Below are 20514 nucleotides of genomic sequence, written 5' to 3' on the forward strand. Positions count from 1 at the left end.
ATGGTACTCGTTTCCAAAAGTTGATATGACTGGATTTAGCGGCCGTTCAGAACTTTCGAGAGTAGAAAACTCTCTCAAGTTTTTCCTTGACAAACACTGCCCTCATCTCCACATTGCTCGTGTCATTCATGTACAGATCAGAGAATCGAGCCACTTATCGCAGCAGTCGAAAAAAGGCTTTGCAACAAAAGGTGCCGTGACATGCCTGATTTAACAGGGCACACACAAAGACCAATCTATGGCTCCGGCTCACGTCTTCTTATCCCTTCCCTCTTCAAATAAGCCCCCCCCCCCCCCCCCGAAATAATGTCAGTAGATTTTGTGGACTGTGGCTTTCTTTTTCTTTTCGCCTTGGCCCTTGTTCTCCCACAACGGGATTAGCAAGAGGGATTCTTTCATTCCTTTCAAGTGGGCACACCGATCCATTTACGATAGACGAGGCTGAATACTGAAAAGAGTGTTGAGGCGGGCTGGACAAACCAGTGCTAAGATGAGTGACGAGGAGTGAAAAAGATGACATGAAAATAAAATAATCATTGATTTGTCCTTCTAGCAGAAATACAAGTGGACTATTATTTGTTTTTTTGGTCAATTCCTTGTATGCCTAAACTAAAGCACTATAAACTCAAACATGGCTACAACACAAATAAGTAAAATCACGTTGCTCTCCTCACTCACTCTCTGCATTTCGATTTTACACTGCTCATTAAAACTGTCTATTTATTATCCGCAGCAGACACACAGTGCCATCTATTTTGAGATAGCTCAGCGTCGACAGTGTGGCCTGGCTTTTTTTTTTTTTAATCATTGTGGATTGAGCAGGATTTAGCCCAAAGCAATTAGATGTAACCCATAAGGCCTGTCAACAGCTTTAAGCATTGACAATCAAATCAACGAGCAGATTTTTCTAGCGCCTTTCTCCACTCACAGCTCCTTTTCTCCTCCCCCATTCCATTTTTTGCTCTTTTGCTGAAACGACAAGAATGATCAACTGCCGATGATTGCCTGTTAAGACCACATGCACGGTGAGCGACACAAAGGGGGGGGGGGGGGGGGGGGACCAGCCATGTTCATCATTCCCGTTTCATATGAGGATTGGTGCGGAGTGACAGCCTCATTTCCATAACAACAGGGCCAAGGCTTCGGGTGAAACGTTGTCAAAAATACCTGGACTCACAAGAGCGCACCAGAGCAAAGTGACGGAGCGGAACAGTCAGATGGACGAGAAGTGGAACGCAAGATTTGAGGAGCTACATTACTTTCGAATATGACTCAAGTAAAAATTAAAAGTAGGCCATGATCAATAGTCGGGGTCATGTGTCATAAATTGGTTGGAATTCAAACACATGTGACAAAGAGATAAAAGGAACACCTTGACATTTTTAACGCTGATTTCTTTTCTGCTCGGCTTAATCTTGCTCAGGCAGAAGCTTTGCCTCCCACAAATTCCAAAAAGCGCAGCCAGGAAGCCAATTCATCTTGTGGGAGCAGGTTTCACGGTCGAGGCAGAGGCTGTCTGTCAGTCTTTTTAATTCTCAGAAATTTCTCTTTGCATAGTTGTCAATTAGACGTTTTTCCCCCCTCATATCTGCAAGTGGTAAATCGTTTCTGAAGTCGCTGGCAAAGTGGGCCATCTCCGATGTTGCTTCCTGGACGACAATTGAGACAACTGTGAGGCAAATCAGATGACACCATTCGACTCCGTAGCAACTGCTGTACAACACCGTTACTGCCATAGTGTCCATCCAATGGTTTATTACTTGTTAAAAGATGTCACAAGTCGCCATAAGCCATGAAGTTGTTGACGTCCAGTCTTGAAGAAATCATTTGCCGTGACTTCGGGCACAAAGAGAACATCTCTCATATTCACGTGCATGGCACATTAAAGGAACCATGACTTATTAATGAGTCTGCAGTCACCAGATCAACTGCTTCTGCTGTCTTTTGCTTTTTGGCTGTTTTCTCTCTCATGACAAGACCCCAATGAAAGAAAGAAAAAGCCATGTGGACAAAACTGAAAGATTTGGCCAAAAACTCTGAGCTCCCCTAGTCCTTACCTCAAGCCCATCAAACACCTTTGCAATGCTCTGGCAGGCCTTTATTTGAGATCTGATATTGATGTACTTCTCACATTTACAGGCACACAAAGCAACACAGCCATTATTCCATTAAGATGAAACCCTGTTAAAACCCCCCCATCCATTTGTGTGCATGTTTGATTCTTCTGCAACGCGGCCGCTAAGTGAGCACTGCACATCCAATCTCCAAACTAAAATGCCTTCCGCTGGAAATGTCTTTCAACCGGATTATCGCAAGCCTCTAAAATAGTAAGTGCAAACATGTTCCCTTAATACTCATCACAAAAGAGAATGAGTCGCAGTGAAATCAACATGGATCTTTTTTGTCTTTTTTTTTTAACCAGAATATGATTCCCCTTTTCAAAATATGATCTTGCTGTAGTAGTATTGTAAAAGTCGATGCTGGAACTGGAAGCCAGTATTGGTCCTTTTCACATGGGGATTTTTTTAAGTCATGCTTTTTTTAGTTCCCATTTTATGGAATTAAACTAAAACAAAGCAACTGGGGTGTGAAATGAGAAGCAAAAGTACATGCAAAACTTTCCCTCAAATCCCCGAAAATACATTTTAAAATGTATTCTGGATTAGTGCCGTGCTGGAAAGCCCCCGTTGACCTAGAAGATTGTTTATGTGCGTTACAACTAAATAATGAGGCACGTGAGTGTGCTCTTGTGTGTATGCCTGGATCTACAATCATCCCTTCACAAGGGCCACAAGTGAAATCCAAGTCTTTGGAGTAAAATTCCATTCCATGATATACACTTGAATTAACAATTAAATAAAACCTTTGTTCAAATGTAAGATAAATGCAAATTAGCATTGGTGTCAAGCATATGGAAAGGATAAATCTGAAAGTGTGACAATATTGTTATGACTCTGCAGGTACACTATGGAACTGTTGATTTTTCAATTCACTCTAAAATAAAACAAAATAGCTTTAGATAGCCGGAAGATTAAATGCGAGGTACATAAAGGCTCATAAAAAAAAGTCTTCCCCTCGCAAAAAAAGATGCAATAAAATAAAAAAAATCTCGCAGTGATGGAGTGCAAAGGCATTTTTTTCCTTCCATGTTACCTTCGGGGCTCCGTAAAGTTCCATGCTGTATTAAAGGTGCCAAGCTTCCTATATTTCATGCAATGCCATCAAATATATCGACATATTCTTTCTTATTCATCTAAAATTATTATCCGTTTACAGTGGTTTGGAAGGTTCGAGAGTCAGTTTACGTTTTGAGGAACCCCCAATTTATTGTCGTGTATTTTAATGATGCTGTGATTGTACTCGTCCTGCCCACCTGGCCCCTCTACATTTTGGCACCCCTAGTGGAGCGTGAGTGAACAATCCAATCAAGATTGGACGTCTGTTGCTTGACTTGGCTGAATCTACTAACCTGCTAAATTCGGTAACTAAACGTTTGTTATATGGTTCGTATAAAATTCAGTCGACGCAACGAGGTTTTGTGAAATGTAATACTTACGATTTTGATAGAATACAGAAACGTTGGAGAAGTCTTCTAGCCCAATGTTAGCATTCGCTCATTATGCTAATTGTCGGATAATCCGTCCGGCCGTCATGGAGCTCTTATTCTCATAAAAGAAAAAAAAGTTGGTGGGTCGTGAAAAGGACGGATAAAACACGCTGTGTGTGGTTAGTACATACAGATAGATAGTTAGTTTCTGGTGACAGAGTGCAAAACAATATATTTAATTTGACAGTATTTCCTATTGTAACATCCGATGCTGTTGAACCACTTGGTTGAGATTTTAGAGTGTAGCAAGACGGTGATAGATTCAGATTCAGTTAAATTCGTTTGACATGTTGGGACTGCAGTGGTTAGCACGTCGGCTTCACAGTGCAGAGGTACCGGGTTCAATTCCAGCTCCGGCCTCCCTGTGTGGAGTTTGCATGTTCTCCCCGGGCCTGCGTGGGTTTTCTCCGGGTGCTCCGGTTTCCTCCCACATTCCAAAAACATGCATGGCAGGCTGATTGGACGCTCTAAATTGTCCCTAGGTGTGAGTGTGGGCGTGAATGGTTGTTCGTCTCTGTGTGCCCTGCGATTGGCTGGCAACTGATTCAGGGTGTCCCCGCCTACTGCCCGAAGACGGCTGGGATAGGCTCCAGCACCCCCCGCGACCCTAGTGAGGATCAAGCGGTTCGGAAAATGGATGGATGGATGGATGTTGGGACTGCAATACCGTATGCCGTACATGTTGAATTAATCCACCCATCCATTTTCTAATCCGTTTATCCTCGCAAGGGTCGTGCTGGAGCCTAGCCCAGCCTGTCTTTGGGCAGTAGGCGGGGTACACCCTGAACTGGTCTCCAGGCAATTGCAGGGCACACAGAGACGAACAACCATCTGCACTCACACCCAGGGCCAATTTGGAGTGCCCAATCATGTTTGTTATGCACGTTTTCGGAATGTGGGAGTAAACTGGAGTACCTGGAGAAAACCCACGCACTCATAGGAGAACATGCAAACTCCACACAGGAAGGCCAGAGATGGATTCTGTTTTGGTTCATGTAATTACAAGCCTATCTAAGCTCTTTTTGTGCCTCTGCGGGCTGTTTGTTTTATAAATACTCAAAATATTTTTGTAATGACTGGTTTGCATTGCCTTCTTGTGATCCAGTAACTCACCTCAGCCTTTTGTTTTTTAACAGATTATATGCACACACTGTTAAAAAACAGAAGTCAGTACAAACACATTTTTTGTTTTCATGTTTTCAGGTGACATGGATCACAAGAAGAGCTCTGGTTTCTCAAACACCACATTTCTGCGGCAACCAGCCCGGGTCTTGATCGTTGAAGCAATGCCACCATGGTGGTCCGAGACCCGCTCTGTTCTCTGTGACGCTCTTGATAACTTCCTGACTCTGGTCTGTAGTCTGAAAGGACCTTGTAGGCTCCCTTTCCTCAGCGTCTTTGCCATCAGTAGTCAGCAGGAATGTCTGCTTCCTTTTGTGGTAATACTCATGACAATTCTCTCATCCAAAATTTCCGTTCTTACCTCGCCTTCTCTCATTCTTTTTTTTTTTTTTGTCTTTTTCAGAGAGTTCGGGGTAACCTGCCCAGGTTGCTTTCCTGCGTGGAGGCGCTGCGGGCGATCCCGAGCGAAGGCATCACCACAGAACTGGCCAGTGTAGGCGAGATGCTGCGCCAGACCGTGCTGGATGGCCAGAGGCAATTTAACCAATACAGGAAATTCAGTGGCGTCGACATCCAGACCAACATATCTGTCGAGGTGAGGCAAGGCAGAACAACAAACAGGCTTATTCTGTAAGGATTGTTTAGTTTGAAAGGGGTGTTGAAAACCAGGCAGGTGCGAGCTTTGGTACGCTCGCCTCGAGGCTGCTTATGTACACTTCAGTGCAGGAAACGGCCTCGTCTCAGCCGCCGCTGAGCCATCTGTCTGTGGGAATTGGTTTGATTGACATCAGAGAAGCCGCAGTAGAGTTGTTGTTGCCGGAAGATCCAATCAGCTTGTGGTCGAATGTCCCATCAAACTCTTGGATTTGCTCCCACTTGCATATGATGATCTCGCACTGTCATCTGAGGCGTTATAAGTATAGTTTTTTACCAGCTATACCGGAAGAAAGCCATGAAGTTAGTGATTTTTATTATGTTCTCTCATTAGGGATACGAATTACACAGGAGAGCACATCTATGTCCTCGCAGAGCTTCCTCAGCAGCTGTTCTGTTCCTTGTGTCATAATAATCAATAATGATCGCCTTGATGCCAGATAAAGTCAGTTTTTTTGGCTTGAAATCACACACGCAGCGTGTTACATTTTCTAACAGTGCTTTATTGTTTCTCATGTCCCCAAAGTGCAACCGCGGTTTCAAAGAGTTTTTTTTTTTTTTAAGAGAAACCAGCTGTAAACATTCTTAAGAAAGCTCTCCAGAGACTCAAGCGGATGTTCTTTTTTTCTTTTCTCTCTTTTTATTTTTAATAGGTTACTGTGGTGACCAGCCGTCCAGGAAAAGGCATGGTTTGCCTTTTGAAAAATGTGCTCAAGGATGATGACCTGGATCCGATCAATGGTTTCCTGGTGGTGCAGCTCTCCAGTCAGGTAGAGTGGGGTCAAGACGGACTCCCGCCTCAAGAGCCACCTCAGGCTTGTAGTGCAGGTACGAAGGAGGAAGCTGACTACTTGCCATCTCTTTCCTGAGCAAACTTGACTCCCCCTCACGTTCCACATACTTTCCCACCCTGCTCAATCCACGCGGTCGAGAAGGACTGACCCATTTACACGCTTATTTGTGTTTCTCTCACACACCCGTAGAACCCTGTGCCAATTTCTCTCGACAGCCACGGAAGTCGTTGCGGGAAACCGACGTGCTGCTGTTCTGCAACACATGAACAATGCAACGGCGACTCAAGCCTTAATTAGGGGAAAAAAAGGATCAAATGCGTTTGTTTGGGGCCTCGGTGCGCATTCCCTGCTATTGGACTCTTGGGAGAAGATACAGAAATGGGTCATGAGAAAAAGGAGACGCAACACAAACAAACGGAGGAGTCGAGTGAGCAAGACGGGAAGCCTATCTCACTCATCAGCAATGGGATGTTAACGCCGTGTAATTGTGCCTGTTTTTGGTCCAAAAAGAATGTAGCAGGCACTAAAAATGACCGCTTTGTTTACCAGGTGAGGTTCTCAAGTCGGTCTCAATTCCAGCTAATCCTCCCGCGTTCGCTCTGTCTGAGCTGTGAAAGCTTCACGGTAGCTGCTATTTGAGGATGCGTCGCGTCCGTTGATCTCTTCCAATTTACATTTGCGATGCACAGATGACATCCGCCGCTCAAACCGAATGCGAATCGCAAATGACGTTTTAGCGGCTTTCTTTGCACCTTTCCTCTTCATCAGTGTGTGTGTGTAGCCCCAACCAGTGTAATTACACCATATCGTTTTCACTTTTTCTTTCATCATAGTCCGCTGCAGGGCCTCTTGCTCACTCCATCAAAGCCTTATACGAGAGGGCTTCTTCCCCCCCCCCTCTTTCCTGCCCTCCTCTCCAGTGACTTAATTGCCGTCGCCGCCTCTTTCCTTCTTCCATATCTCTCTTTATATGAGGAATAGTAGGACGTCTGTGTTACCTCATTTGCCATCTGCTTTGATCTTCTTTCTCCAAAATCTCTTGTATCGCCAGCGATTCATGTCGCATTAACCCAAACTGCGGCCATCATCACTTATCATGAAATACCTCCAAAGTTTCCTTGTTACAGACCGTCGGCAGTCTACAACTTGATGTTCCGGTTCGGCGTGATGCCTCCACCAGTCAGTCATGCACGTACTAAACATGACAATTCATTCATAAAACAGCAGTCGACGGGAGCTTTCCTTGCAGACACGTAACAACGGATTACATAATGACTTCTCCAGTAAATGAAATCAAAGGTATGGCCGTTCTGTTCAGTGCAACGCCACGAAGCCTCACGCTCTTCTTCTGTTGCTAAAAATTTACCTCGTTTCCTTCCTGAGGTCCTCAGAAGCACCAAGGCCATCTTTTCCGCCCCACGCATGTTTATGGATGAGTGCGCGAAACACAATTATGCTTTCAGCCGCAGAAATAATTTCAACTTGCTGACTCACCGTTAACCACTAAAAGCTCATTATGGCGGTCACGACAATAGCAGCAGAGCAGTGTAGGAAGCGGGTGTAAGTGTGTGTCTTCTCAAGCCACGCAAACACTTAAGTTGTTTGTTTTTGTTTGTCACAACTGCCGTCGGTGGCAACAGGAGGGAATCCTCCCAGCCTGCCTGTAATGTTTGCTTTTGTATGCAGTAAACAATATTTGAAAGACGCCCGCGGGCGTATGCTCAATTCCCAATGGATATTGAAAGATACCGTTGCTACTTCTTCAGGTATTTGCTTCAATGCGTGGACTCCCTGCTGGGCACGTCTGTCTTCCATCGGCGCAACCTTCAGTTGCACTTTGTTTCTTCTCCGTTTCGGAGGCAGTCAGCTCATGGGCTGGAAATGTGTTTTCTGGAGGAAACCCCACCCACAGCTGCTGGCGGGCCCGACCACAGACACTGCGCCAGTGTAGACACACACCGGAAGTGCTTGCACACTCCCCAGATATATGGGCCTTAAAGTCAAGGGCAGGAATCCGACGGAAAACAGGATGGTCTTGCATGTTTGCGCTGCAGATTACGACTGGTATGGCTTTCAAAGTCTTCACGTGTCAAAGTGACAGAAAGTAGACTGGACTTTAGTCCAGGTGACACCAAGGCGAGTTGTGGCGCAGACAGACAGCTCTGCTCTATAAGTGTGGTGGGTGCAATTTTATTTCATTCACAATTGTGACGTCAGCATGCATCGAACCCTCTAAATCAATTTGGAATTTAATGTATAATTATTAATAATATTATTGTCATCATCTTTAAGATATATTTTCTTACAAACCTGGCACAATTGGTGGGTATGTCTTCAAGGTGGTCTCCAAGTGCCCACTTCTCAGTTCCCAACTTAACGTCATCCGCAAGTGGACATCTTGCAGTTGCTTGTTAACGTACTTTGCGCTGTGTGCTACTCCATGCTTGTCAATCTTCTTTCGCGAGCCTCCTTGCAAATTTCATCCACTAAATTTTGCTTTTCTATTTATGTTTTCTCTAGTTTCATTCTGTCTTTCATGCTTTGGTCTTCCGCTTTGTCCGAGTGTCCTTTACAAGTCTCTGTCTCTGTCAAACACCCGCCTTAAAGCAATCGTGCCTGCGAGGCAATTAGGTCACACTGCCGCGAGTGTGCATGGCGGACAATCAATGTGGCATTTGTCCCAGTCTCCAACAACATCAATGGCCTATTCACGGCTGCGTTATACAATGCGGATGGACGAGACGTGTGCTTTTGGTGTCAACATGTTCGCAACGCCATGCAAAAAAAAAAAAAGATGACGTACATTGTAGACGACCTCCCCTGTACAGTGGACATGCATGCCAATGAGGACACAAATCAAAGGGTCGGTAATGAAACCAGTAGAAAGGAAAAAGATGGATTTGATGCATGGACCTTAATGGAGAAGCTGCACTGTGGATTTTGCTATGTCAAGATAATTCTTCATCTTGTTGTCACCAAGCTTGCGCGTTCGAGCTTCCTGTTGACTCAGTTTCTTTGGGAAAAGGAGATCTCACACAGAAGCTTCCGTAATTCCCCCTTAGGCTGATACTATTCTACTTTTATCCAGCGTCTGCCCCCTTTGCTATCTTGCTATCCTCCAGGCCTTGCTCCGCCCTTTCTGGCTGACATTTACGATTATTTTCTCTCCCGCGCTCATAATTCTTCTCTCCCTCTCTCAGTTACTCTGGCTCAACGTCTCTGCTTTCCCACACCCCCCAGGCGCACATTAACTGAGACAATCGATTTGCTTGAACTGTGTTTTCTTCATATCCCATCACCGCCCAAGGTTTTCCCTCCTATCGCTTCATGTTTGCAATTAGAGCCACCGTTGCTCCCTGTCCATTTTTTAAATTTCTTTATTCAATTCGAGGAATAGAAAGTTTCTGATGGGCAAATATTGAATACACTTCCCTCAACATCTAAAAGTGAAATTTGCTCTCATCGGTGATGCCACATTTTTAAGCGGGACTACTTGAATGAAGTTCAATAAACTCTGTGCCCTGCGCAAGATAAATGGACAGGGAGAAAGGGAGCACAAGTAAAAGAGGCGTTAAAAGCAGCAAGAAATATTTCCATTGAATGTCTCCATCTAGTGGGCATAATGGAAGCTCGTTCTCGTTTTTAATCTCTGGGCGAGAATGAACTCACAACAGTCTTGACTTTTCTCTTGCAGATAATCTGGTGCTGGTGGACCTGCACCTGGTGGACAGCAGTGTGTTTGCTCTGGAGGGAGTGTTTAAGAATTGGCTTCAAGAGTATGGAGTGGACTCTGAACACATCCACCTTGTCCTACCAAGCCCACGGGGGGGTCCCGGTCCAGGTTCGTCACCGCTCCTACTGACCAAAAGTTTAAAAAAAAAATGTCATTGTCACTGTCAGAGACGTGACCGTGGCTTTTTGCTGCTCTCTAGTGTGCATTAAGTGCGACATGCGGGAGCGCCTCATCAGCCCCGGCTCCCTCCCACTGAACCCCTCGGAGAAGCCAGAAAGCCTTTGTGACGTCATGTCTGTCTCTCAAGTACCCCGGAGAATGAGAGCAATCAAGTAGGATGGAGGACTCATCGTGTGATTGTCTTACAGTATATTCAAAAAGTTGGGGGAAAAGAAGTGGCTATGTCCGCCCTCTTCTTCATCTTTTGATTGGAATGATGAACCGAACATGAGTGTCGCATCAATCATACATGTATTGTCACTTGTCTTCTGTAGGAGCTCTCTTTGTCTATGAATGCTTCCATTCTGATTGTGCAGAGCATTGCGGTTATTTACGAGACGCGTCCACTTTGTTCTGCTCACGTCTCGGTGCAGAAGAAGTACCGCGTGTCCGTGTTTCCAGTCACGGTGTCCGCAAAGTGCTTGTGAGGAAATGTTTAGCACACCACTGGCAAGACAGGACGAGACGAACTCGAAAAAGGGATCCATTTGGGCTGGCGCAAGAGTGTGTAATCATTTGCGTCAATTGCCAATCCGCTGAACAAAGACACAAATTGCTAAACAATTTGCGATAAGAAACAAACCTATCCCGTGTCTGTCTTTAAAACCCTGGAGAACCCAAGAACCCCTTTCTTCTTTGGAAAATGATGAATTTTACATTAAATGACTGCTTCATGTTCACCGGACACACAAAATATATGTTTTTTCAAATATTCAATTCCTTAATCCTAATTTTTTGACCCTTTGGGATTTGGGTAGCAGAATTTATAGGGGCCAAATTTGACCCCGTGAGTTCTCCAGGGTTAAACTCATCAAGGTCATGAGTGTCTCTTTACGTATGTTTGCCCGTAGGGCCCTTTACAAGGCTGGCGTGTGTCAAAGCGTGTTGTACGGCCTGCCGCTAGTTGTCATCCCGACCGCCTGCTGGCGTCTGAACTGGGATGAGATAGAAACCAACCAGCACAGGTTTCAAGCTCTCAACCGTACACTGCAGGTAAATACAAATGCAACAACTGTTTTAGCCTCTGTATCGATTGTTAAAGGTGATGATGTCTCCCGGTTTTCTTTTTCAGGATCAGGGCCAGGTTTTGCTGCTGCAGGTGGGGCCGACAGATGGAGACTCAGGTGTGCGAGTTATTTAACCCACGGCCTTTTGAGGTGCAGTCGTCATTGGACTTGAGTCCAACGTACTGTAGATAAAACCGGACTTGACATTGACTCGGTATTAAGGATGCGCCAATCTCGAAATCTCACGCTACGCAATCGTCACGGTACCAATTATGAATGCGGCGTGTCCTAATGATGGCTGATTGCCTTTGAAAGTCTTCTTGGAACAGAAACATGCATACTGTATGCCTCATGCGTTCATGCTCTGCATCCCGCGTGTGTTTTGTGTCTCTTTGCATGCGACGCAGATTTGTGCTCTTTCTATTTCCTCTACCCATCTCCGTCACTCGCCATGCTCCTGAAGCCAGTCGTCTGCAGGGAACTATTTATACCTGGCGCATACTCTGAGCCAATGTGGGAGCCTCCCCCTGAAGCCATGCAGGTCATCGTGGTAAAATCAACTTTGTCCTCTCTGCAATTGCATGTGACCAAAACCAATAGTCAGAAGCAGAAAGAGGCATGTTCGGCTTCTACTTTTTGTCTGTTTCCGTCAGGGTTGCCTCAGCCAGATCAAAGAGAAGGAGGTGTTGAGCCCCTGCTCCTTGAGCAGCAACCTCTACCAGCATCTCAGGAGCACCCTGGTCACCAAGCTGCACTACCCATTGGGGTCGGGCGAATATTAAATGTGGCTCATCAAGCTAAATAAATCTGATCTAGTCGTGAGTCATGAACTTGAGACAATGCATCTGTCGTCCTTAGCCCTTCAACTATGCTCCCTGCTATCCAAACATACCAGTGTCAACCACCAGAGAGCGCTGTAGCCACAGCCAGCAGTCAATCCCATCAGGTAAACAGTGTTGGTTTTCTTCACGATTGAGTTGACGCGCTATATCAGTAGCTTCTACCAAACCTTGAATCCATCTTCAATCAATTGAAATAGGAACACATAGTGGATGCTTGTAAACTTGACTAGACTTTTTTTTTTTTCGTCAGCTGAGGCCTGCAGTGACCTGAAAGCGCAGAGCAGTTGGCTGTGTGACTCATTGGGCCCGATAAGGCTGCTGACATGCAAATAGTTTGAAAGGCGGAAAAAATACTCAACCGCACTGCTGTTGCTTCTTTCTCTGCTTAGGAAAGCTAAAAATCAAATTGTTACATTTACTCGCTCAATTAAAACTGAGCATTCGGTCATGTAGATCACGCTCTCCCATTATTACGTGAATGATACAATATACGAAGAACAAATTTTCAGCATATGTGACACACTTAGGCGCAATAGCAAGTTTGGTGGAGGACGCTGCAACACTGAGTACTATTCTAGTTAAATACGTAGCGTCACATGGTATGTCGCCTTCCTTCCAAACCAGGCTCACCAGCTTGGAATGTACAGCAAGGTCAAGTCCACTGTGGCCCCCGAGCCGCCTTCCTTGCCGAGGACCCTGGAAAACTCCCGCTCCGTCCCGCTGAGACCTCCAACTCCCTTGAGACCACATCGTCGAGCTTTGACCTTCGTGAGAAGGAGTAGCTCATGCAGTAGCGGCCATCAGGCCTCAGCGCCTGCTCTTCAGGAGGGATCGGACAAAGATGACAAGGTAACACTGGCAGAGCACTGATGGGTGGATGGCGGAAGGCAAAACTGAAGATAAAAGAGGAATACGGTAGCCAAAGGTCAAGAGGTTGTGTCGTGCATTCTTCATACGAGTCCCAGCGTACAGTTACAGTGTTTCCGTTTCAACATGCGCACACAGATTTGCCATTTGAGGGGTTTGGTCATAACACGCCCTTCTTAAGAAGTGAAAATCACAAACTCGGAATTCTGTGCCAAAAATGCCCCGGACAGCTGACTGAATTCTTCCATGCATCACTATTAAAATGTCACCACATCGGCTGATGTGAGCGTGCGAACATGTGTGTGCATGCGTGCGACCAAATGACAAATTAGTAATTGTGCTCTTAAAATGGGGGAGAGGCAAGGGGGGGAAAAAAGAATTTACATATCCATATTGTACTGACGTAAAGACGAGTATTCACATTCCTCTTCGAACACAGCTTTACTGTTTTAATGGGGGGGGGGGGGGGGTAGCAGCGGCAGACAAATGGCTCTCTGCTCTCCTCAAGCACCACTCATTCTCGCCTTCTCTCAAAGGTGCCAGATGAAGAGGTGAAACTCCGGAAACATCAAAGTAAAAGTATCATTTCGATTGTCCTCGTGGTTTGCAGAGACATCCTCATAGAGTCAATGCAAATATTTTGTAGTCATGCTCATATTTCTTAATCTAGTAAGCACAAGAGCCTTGTCTCTCTCTCTCGCACACGCACGCATGCACAGACTTTAATCAGTCTCCCGCCATTCCACTCCCATGTTGAACCTTGTAACGCAAGCGAGGAGCCAGTGACAAATTACCTCATGGCGTTGTGACGTCACAGGCCTTCCGCATTCACAAATTACGACCACAACGACTCTTTTGTCTCTGAAGGAGAATTCGAGCAAATTGGCTCCCATTTCACTTGCTTTTCTCCCGTCATCTTTGTCCTTTCTCATCCCCTCGCTACATTATTCATTGCAAACCCTGCGCGCGATCAACCGGTGGTTAGAATCGAAAAACAAAAAGGTCAAAAAGGCTGAAGTTCCTCTTTCTGACTGCTAACCATAAAGGAGAACCAGGAGAGCAAAAGTGCGATTTTTGTGTGGGTGGCTGTGTTGCATTCAACTGACGAGCATCGAAATAGTTTAGTTTGAAGACCGCTTAGTTCCCGTTTGGCTTTCATATGCTGTCACCTTGTAACAGTTTGGATGTTGCTTTGGACTGTGCTAGCCTTAAATAAGAATTATTGCAGTTGAGAACATGTTCCAATTTGACTGTCAATACATTGTCTTGAGACTTGGAAAGACACCGCTGCTCGTTGTGTTGCCATCGGCAGCACGGAAGAACACTTCTTTATCTCTGGCTCAGACTCGTGCGGCGTCTTTCCTGCAGTTGCCTGTTCCGGCCTGAGTGATAAAACAATACAAACTGCAATACAACGCACAAAGCACTTCTTATACAGGTCTCGGACAGACAATAGCAAAGTGAATCTGCCCCGAGGAGGCGGACGAATCAAAATCTCAAAAAAGGTTGTATGCCTGTGCAGACTGCACAAAGTGTTCAAAAGCAATTGCAAGTAGCATACATTCCAACTTTAGAATAGAAACGGAATTGGATTCTTTGAATTAGAGTCCTACATTTTAACGAAGGAGTTGAAGTTGAGTCGTACAGACTCCAGTCACGGTAGCAAAAACCTGAATGAAACTATGACAAAGAACCGACAAAGAGCAAATGCAACTTCAGAGACGAACGGCTTGCCCACGCAGTGCTAAAAATAGAAGTTGGTGGTCTGCATGAGATTGTTTTATGTGTGCAGGTATGTTGCAGAAAAAAAAAAAAGGATGAAATTAGACATCTTCGAATCACCAGAAAAGGATCCTAACACATACGCAGGCTCACAGACTCTTTCCAAATACTGTACATTGCCACGAGCTTGAGCAAGGCATGCAAGGACCTTTTGTTTGTTGCATGAAAGCCCTTTTGGCCCTCCGTGCTGAAACCACAATGAACGAACCCAGAGCACACACTAGCTCCGTTGAATTGTGCGATTTTGCATACTAAAAACAAACAAACTGGTCAAGAGTCATGTCAGTTTGTTAGCATGTCAACTTTATCTGCAGCTGTTGCCCAACTCAAATTTCCAAACAGGCCCAACTTCTGTAGCCCTGCTAGGGGGAAATGGTTGCTAGACAATCGCTGCAACTATATCCATCAGTTTTTACATCACGGCAAACAAGTGTTGAGTCACGTAAAGGACAAAAAAAAGAAATCGATAAATGGGCTACCATGCGCTACAAGCAAATTAACTCTTCTGTTGTTCGATCAGTTCACCGCTGCTTCTGCTTTGCTTTCTCCTCCGCCCGCCTGACGGTGCGCAGAGGTAGAGTTAAGGACCTTAAAAATGTAATCGGGCTATCTGTGCATTTGTTCAAAAAGAACTTTGGTAGCACTTGGGGAAATAAAAATAAAAAAAGCAGAGAGATGAACGGGATACCGAACTGGAGCCGCGAATGGAACAGTCTGTCCCTGTTTTGCACGCCAACTGACACATGCAGCGCTTTCCTGCCAGCATTCATCGTGTCAATGTCTTTCTCATCTTGCCTTTCGTAAGCGCTGGAGAAACTCTCCCCTTTTTTTTTTAACTATTCTTCATCTGTTTTTAGCTGCTTTTAGCTTTTGACAGACCCTTCTTCATCTTTCCAGCCCATGTTTGACCAACCTTTGTCTGCGCTTGCAATGCAAGACACAAACCAGTTGCGGTGAGCCGACACCATGGCAACCCAATCAGTGCAGAGAGAGAAGTACGGATGAAAGCCGCTGCTTCATGCTTTAACGGTGCGAGTAAGTGGCTGGAAACGAACTGAAAGAACACAAAACAGTGTGGCAAAGGAGGGGAAGTTGAGGATGAGGTCAGACTTGCTCAGCCCAGAACAGAAAGTCTCTTGACCAAAAATAACTGTGACATCGCTGGCAGATGTCCGCTATATGGAGGAATCTTTTCAAGACTTTTTTTTTTTTTTTTATTGTTGTCATATTTACAGACAGCGCAGCTGTTTTCTGACATGTACACATATGTTGCAGGAAATTGCAAAGTCTCTCTTGTAGAGGCAATAACACACGAGTGGAAAAACATGGAACAACTTCCCCCTGCAGTTGAACAGCCACATTACCCCCCCCCCCCCCCGCCACCCCGTGTCTATTTCCTTGATCCAAATGAGGGCTTGAGTTCACATTGCCTGATTCCTGCGAAGATTTTTCCACCATATGGAGTCTAAAAATAAAGCACCTCCTGTTTTAGTGCTTTGGACTCGAACCTTTCCAAGTCTCTGCGGATTGGTGGCATTGAAGGTGATGAATCGGCGTAGTCAACGCGTGAAGGAAAATCTCGTTGTCCCACGTAATCAAAACACAGAAGTGTGGTCACGCATCTGCAACCACACCACGGCTTGCTTCGCCACTTGTGGAATTAGACCGTCCAAACACTTTCATCACTTCTTTAGCCCTGGCTCTCCCTTAAAATGGGCACGACCGCGGTTGAACAGAAAAGAAAGATGTGCCTCAAAAAAAAAAAAAAGAAAAATGTAATCACTTCCAGCCAAGTTAAGGCGCCTGTCAAATATTTCCCAAGTTGTCATAGATAATATCAGGTGAGCTCAGTGGTGTTGCTTTGGAGTAATTTGACCACAATTTAGAAGGTTTTGTAACTTGGCTGTACAGCTCCTTTTCCCCTCCGTCCTCCCTGCCCCGAATGTTGTTGTTGTTATTCACATTATGATCAGGCTCACCGTGTTTCCCGGGAGGCAACGGAACGGGCTCCCTGCGAGCAAAATTGCCCCGGACGGGTTTGGGAGCGGTGACGGGTTTGGGCCATCGTGGAGCCGGCGGGTGTTGACCTCTGCGGATCACGGGCGAATGTTTGTGGGACTCTAAAGAAGACTTCCCGTGGGTGGGGGTGCTGTAAGTTACCTCCGGTCCCGTCAGGGTAGCCACTTCGTCTCGCCTCTTTTGGCTGTAAGGCTCCAAACGGGCTTCATTGTAAATAGTCATCCCCAAGGTGTTGCTCGAGTTCAAAAATCCTTTGGCGCAACCCTCCGGTTCGTCGTAAATATGCTCCAGAGACAGAACAGGGGGCGACAGAGCTCCCTCTGTTCGAACCCCGTGGGTTCTCTTGTTACTGTTCAGCCCTCTGCCTGTGCATCGCCCGCCCCCTCCTGCATTCCCGGCCCCATTCAGACTCATCGCATCGGTCTTATGGCTCAGCTCCAGGCTGATGTGGTCATACACGTGTGAATATAAGTCCTGGGCGGTCCTGTGGCTCCCGCTCCCGTGGTGATGCTCTGTTTGGGCCCCGCCTCCAGAGGACTCGTCACCCACCGGACGCAGGCGAGGGACTTGCGCTAGCGGCGCGGATGTAATGCTGTCCACCGGGTCAGAGTAGAGGCCGTCAGCCGTGTGCGCAGGCAGACGGACGGCGTCTGCTGGCTCCGAGTAGAGAGCAGCTTGTTTGTCAGCCGAGGAAGGACACTTTGCCGCTCCCTGGCCTCTTGGGGACCGCGGAGGTGTGTTTCCTCCACTCGCGCCCCCCGGTACGGCGGGCAGTTCTGGCAAACTCCTCCCTTTTTGTCTCTCGGCACCGGCGCTTGCTGGGCCTCTTGCCCCTCCTCCTCCATCTCCTCCCTCTCTTTTCCCGAGCACGCCATCCGCAGAGCCTGGTTTGCTGCCACCCGAATCGCCGTCAGCCTCCCAGCTGCTGCAGCTGCTGCTGTCTCCGCTCGCGGGTGCCGCGGCGCCAGCGTTGCGGATGTGCTGCAGCGATGGCGGGCACTCGGGGTCAAAGGAGACGGGGCAGCTGAGGGGACGCTCCTCAGCCAGGGCCTTCTGGGACTTGATGGCTTGATCCACGAGGGTGAAGATCTCGTTACCTTGCTTGGTGTCAAAGGTGAAGTTACCGGGGCCTGAGTCACAGCGGCGGCCAGACTCGATGGAAAACATCACCTGCAAAAGTAGCGCAAGAAAGAAGCCTGTGACTACTTAAACCGAGACGCTGCAGTTGCAAGCCTCGGAGGCTTTTGCGCCGTTTCCTTCGTCGCTAAACCAGCGTTCGCTTGCTTCCCCGCTTTTGCATCACTCCAGTTAGCAAATTAAAAAAAAAATTTGACACCATAATGACCTTTTCTTGAACGGTCTGCTGTCTCGTCTGCTCCGCACATTTTGAAATGTCATTTGACACTTTACAACAACCGCCAATGAAAAGGGTAACCACAGCCTCTGACAGCAGAAGATGCTCTGACCACACGCACGCGCACACATCCACACTGACGTGTTCTTGCACCCACCCGGTCTCGCCCGTATCTCCTCAGCAGCTTGTACGGCCAGACAAAGACATTCCTCTTTGTTTTGGGCTCTTTTAAGATCAGGACGTTGCTTTCGGCTTTCAGCCAGTAGTTGCCCGACAGTCTGCAGCGGTCCGAAGCTTCCGTTCGCTGAACGCTCACCCAGAACTCGTTCACTACGGATATATATCGATATATATATATCTTTTTTTTTTCCCAATAATTTTCTTAAGCTACAATTTTCGGCTTCTGTCGCATCCTCACCGTCTTCTCTGGAGTAATAGATAAGGTTCTCGGACATCTTCAGGTCTTGGGATTCCGCGTCAGAATCCCCGCTGCCACCGCTTCCACCCTGTGGAGACACAACTTTATCTTCACGAATTGTCTTTTCAGTCGCAACGTTGGTGGCAATTCCCCTTTTCAAAAAGTAGATGATGAATAGCAAGTGCGCTGGGCAGCGCAAACCGGTTTTGATCGCCAAAGTGGTGATGTAAGCCGTACATCGCAGCATCTCTCCGATGGACGGAGAGTCGGCCATAAAAATAGTTGACTGTGGAAGGGAACATTTTGTAGCCATTGGCACACAAAAGCCAACGAAAAAGGAGCCAAAGGAGGAAAAAGGATACCTGAAATGCAATGTCACACATGGTATTCATCCACTCCTTGGCGGCATTCTTCTCGGCGGCGAACACGTGGGTCTTGTCGTTGGTCTCCACACAGAAGGCTGCCATGTTGTCTTTGGGACAGTTCTCCGTCAGCGCCGGCAGGATGGAGATGCACTCGGACAAGCGGATAATCTTCTTGTCCAGCTTTCTGGTTTTTTCATTTGAATTCCCGCCCGAGCCGCCGCCCACACCTCCCGACCCGGACGACTCGAAGAATTCGAGGCGTGCGATGCCATTTTGGCTGGCCGGGTAGAGGACAAACCAATTCTTCTTCCATTTCTGATGGAACAGAACAACCATAATGAGCCACTGTCAAATCCTCTTAGCATGATGCTTTTATTTCTTTATTGGTCATATTTTTTACATGCCACTGAACTAAAATCAGTCCAGTTCTGTTCTGTTCCACGCCGGAAGTGTCCTTTTGCACCGAAGAAAAATGGTCGGAAGACAGGAAATGGGCGACAGGAAAAAGACAAAACAAACACTGAAAATATTGCCCAACACATCTGCTTTGCTCGGGAAAATGTGTGCAGGCGAGAGTCTGCAACCCATGTGGGTTAAGGAGCACGCTGAAATCGTGTGCCATCTCACAACGTTGACCTCAGAAAAAAGGTCTTTGTTTCAAATAGTTCTATCTTTCAGCAAATACGTGGTGAAATGGTACTTTTAACTTCATACCGTGGCAGCATTCTCACTACTATTAATGTCTCTTGTGGAGTGGCGATGTCGGTCGGGGCCAGGGTCAAATGTTTTGTTGGCCCTGGTCATATGACCAAAAAGAGGCGCGCCATATAAACAAAGACCCTCTTTCAAATCTCCATGAGGGAGACGTGTTCTTATCCAGCGGTGCATTCACAGCAAACACAAGTTTGCGTGGAGGCCCGAGCCTGATCCGCAAGTGATGAGCGTCCGCGCTACAGCACACAGTCTGATTGGCGTCATTTCCTGATAAAGGCAGAATGTGTGAAAAATAAAATGAACGATGGTTAAAAAAATAAAAAAAAAGCATCTTCCCTGTGCAGCTCACACACCAAATTTAGCTCATCACGAGGCCAGCTTCAAATATGCATTTTTGTTTCATTTGTCATCTGCCAAATTCGGAGCAAGATTTTTAAATTTAAACCATTTCCCGATGATAAAATAGCATGTGTCTGAGCTATTTCTACAATATCCTAGGAATACCATGTTTTTACTTGTAACATTTCTCTGAAGTATTCCGGTTTCTTAGTGTTTGACCATCATTAGAACAGCAAAAGATTACCTTGCCAAACTTTTGATGCTGCACATAAAGTTGTCCCTCCTTAACGTGGGTGTCCATGCCCCCGGCCTTCACGGACTCTTCCCTCCGAGTAGCCCAAATTTGACTTGAACTTGACAGCAGCCAAAACAAACAAACAAGCAAAAAAAAAAATCCTCTTAAGTTTGTTGTTCTTTTTCTCTCCCCCCCCCCCCCCCCCCTGCCCCCCTACACACCTCTACATCCCCTAACAACTTCCCCACTTCTCTCACTTCCTCTGCCTGGCCGTGAAAGGGCAAACACGGTTGCTGTGGGGCACGGTGCAAAGCGGCATGGCTCAAAGAAATAAAAGGCTCAACCAAACACTGGGTGGTCCCATCAGAGATCAAAAAGGTCCAAAAACGTTTGACCGTAAGTTACTCCTCTACCAGACGCATCTGAAGGCTGCGACGAGAAGG

General features: G+C 46.5%; 2 protein-coding genes across 3 annotated transcripts; one reads left to right on the top strand and one right to left on the bottom strand.

The window, feature by feature from the left end:
* Nucleotides 1–4815: 4815 nt before the first annotated feature.
* m1ap (meiosis 1 associated protein) lies at nucleotides 4816–13157 on the top strand. The gene is made up of 11 exons (XM_086106042.1): nucleotides 4816–5046; nucleotides 5133–5324; nucleotides 6037–6211; nucleotides 9872–10018; nucleotides 10110–10242; nucleotides 10981–11122; nucleotides 11202–11253; nucleotides 11544–11686; nucleotides 11790–11902; nucleotides 11995–12082; nucleotides 12603–13157. The coding sequence occupies exons 1-11, from the start codon at nucleotides 4816–4818 to the stop codon at nucleotides 12846–12848; spliced, it is 1662 nt and encodes a 553-aa protein (XP_085962168.1). The 3' UTR covers nucleotides 12849–13157.
* A 1768-nt stretch (nucleotides 13158–14925) lies between these two features.
* On the bottom strand, nucleotides 14926–20512 carry dok1b (docking protein 1b). 2 transcript variants are annotated; one of them, XM_086105151.1, is made up of 6 exons: nucleotides 20293–20512; nucleotides 20081–20189; nucleotides 18781–19098; nucleotides 18419–18506; nucleotides 18158–18330; nucleotides 14926–17816 (listed from the first exon to the last, which is right to left on the bottom strand). In XM_086105151.1, exons 2-6 carry the CDS (start codon nucleotides 20135–20137, stop codon nucleotides 16434–16436), a joined length of 2019 nt encoding a protein of 672 aa, XP_085961277.1. In that variant the 5' UTR covers nucleotides 20138–20189; nucleotides 20293–20512; the 3' UTR covers nucleotides 14926–16433. The 2 variants fall into 2 exon arrangements, with proteins under 2 accessions (XP_085961277.1, XP_085961278.1); XM_086105152.1 differs by lacking the exon at nucleotides 20293–20512 and having other exon boundaries at nucleotides 18781–19764; nucleotides 20081–20247.
* Between the last annotated feature and the right edge of the window lie 2 nt (nucleotides 20513–20514).

The sequence above is a fragment of the Hippocampus guttulatus genome, chromosome 2 (genome assembly GCF_054856545.1).
Source record: "Hippocampus guttulatus isolate MCC_2025c chromosome 2, RoL_Hgut_1.0, whole genome shotgun sequence".
NCBI classification, from domain to species: Eukaryota; Metazoa; Chordata; class Actinopteri; order Syngnathiformes; family Syngnathidae; genus Hippocampus; species Hippocampus guttulatus.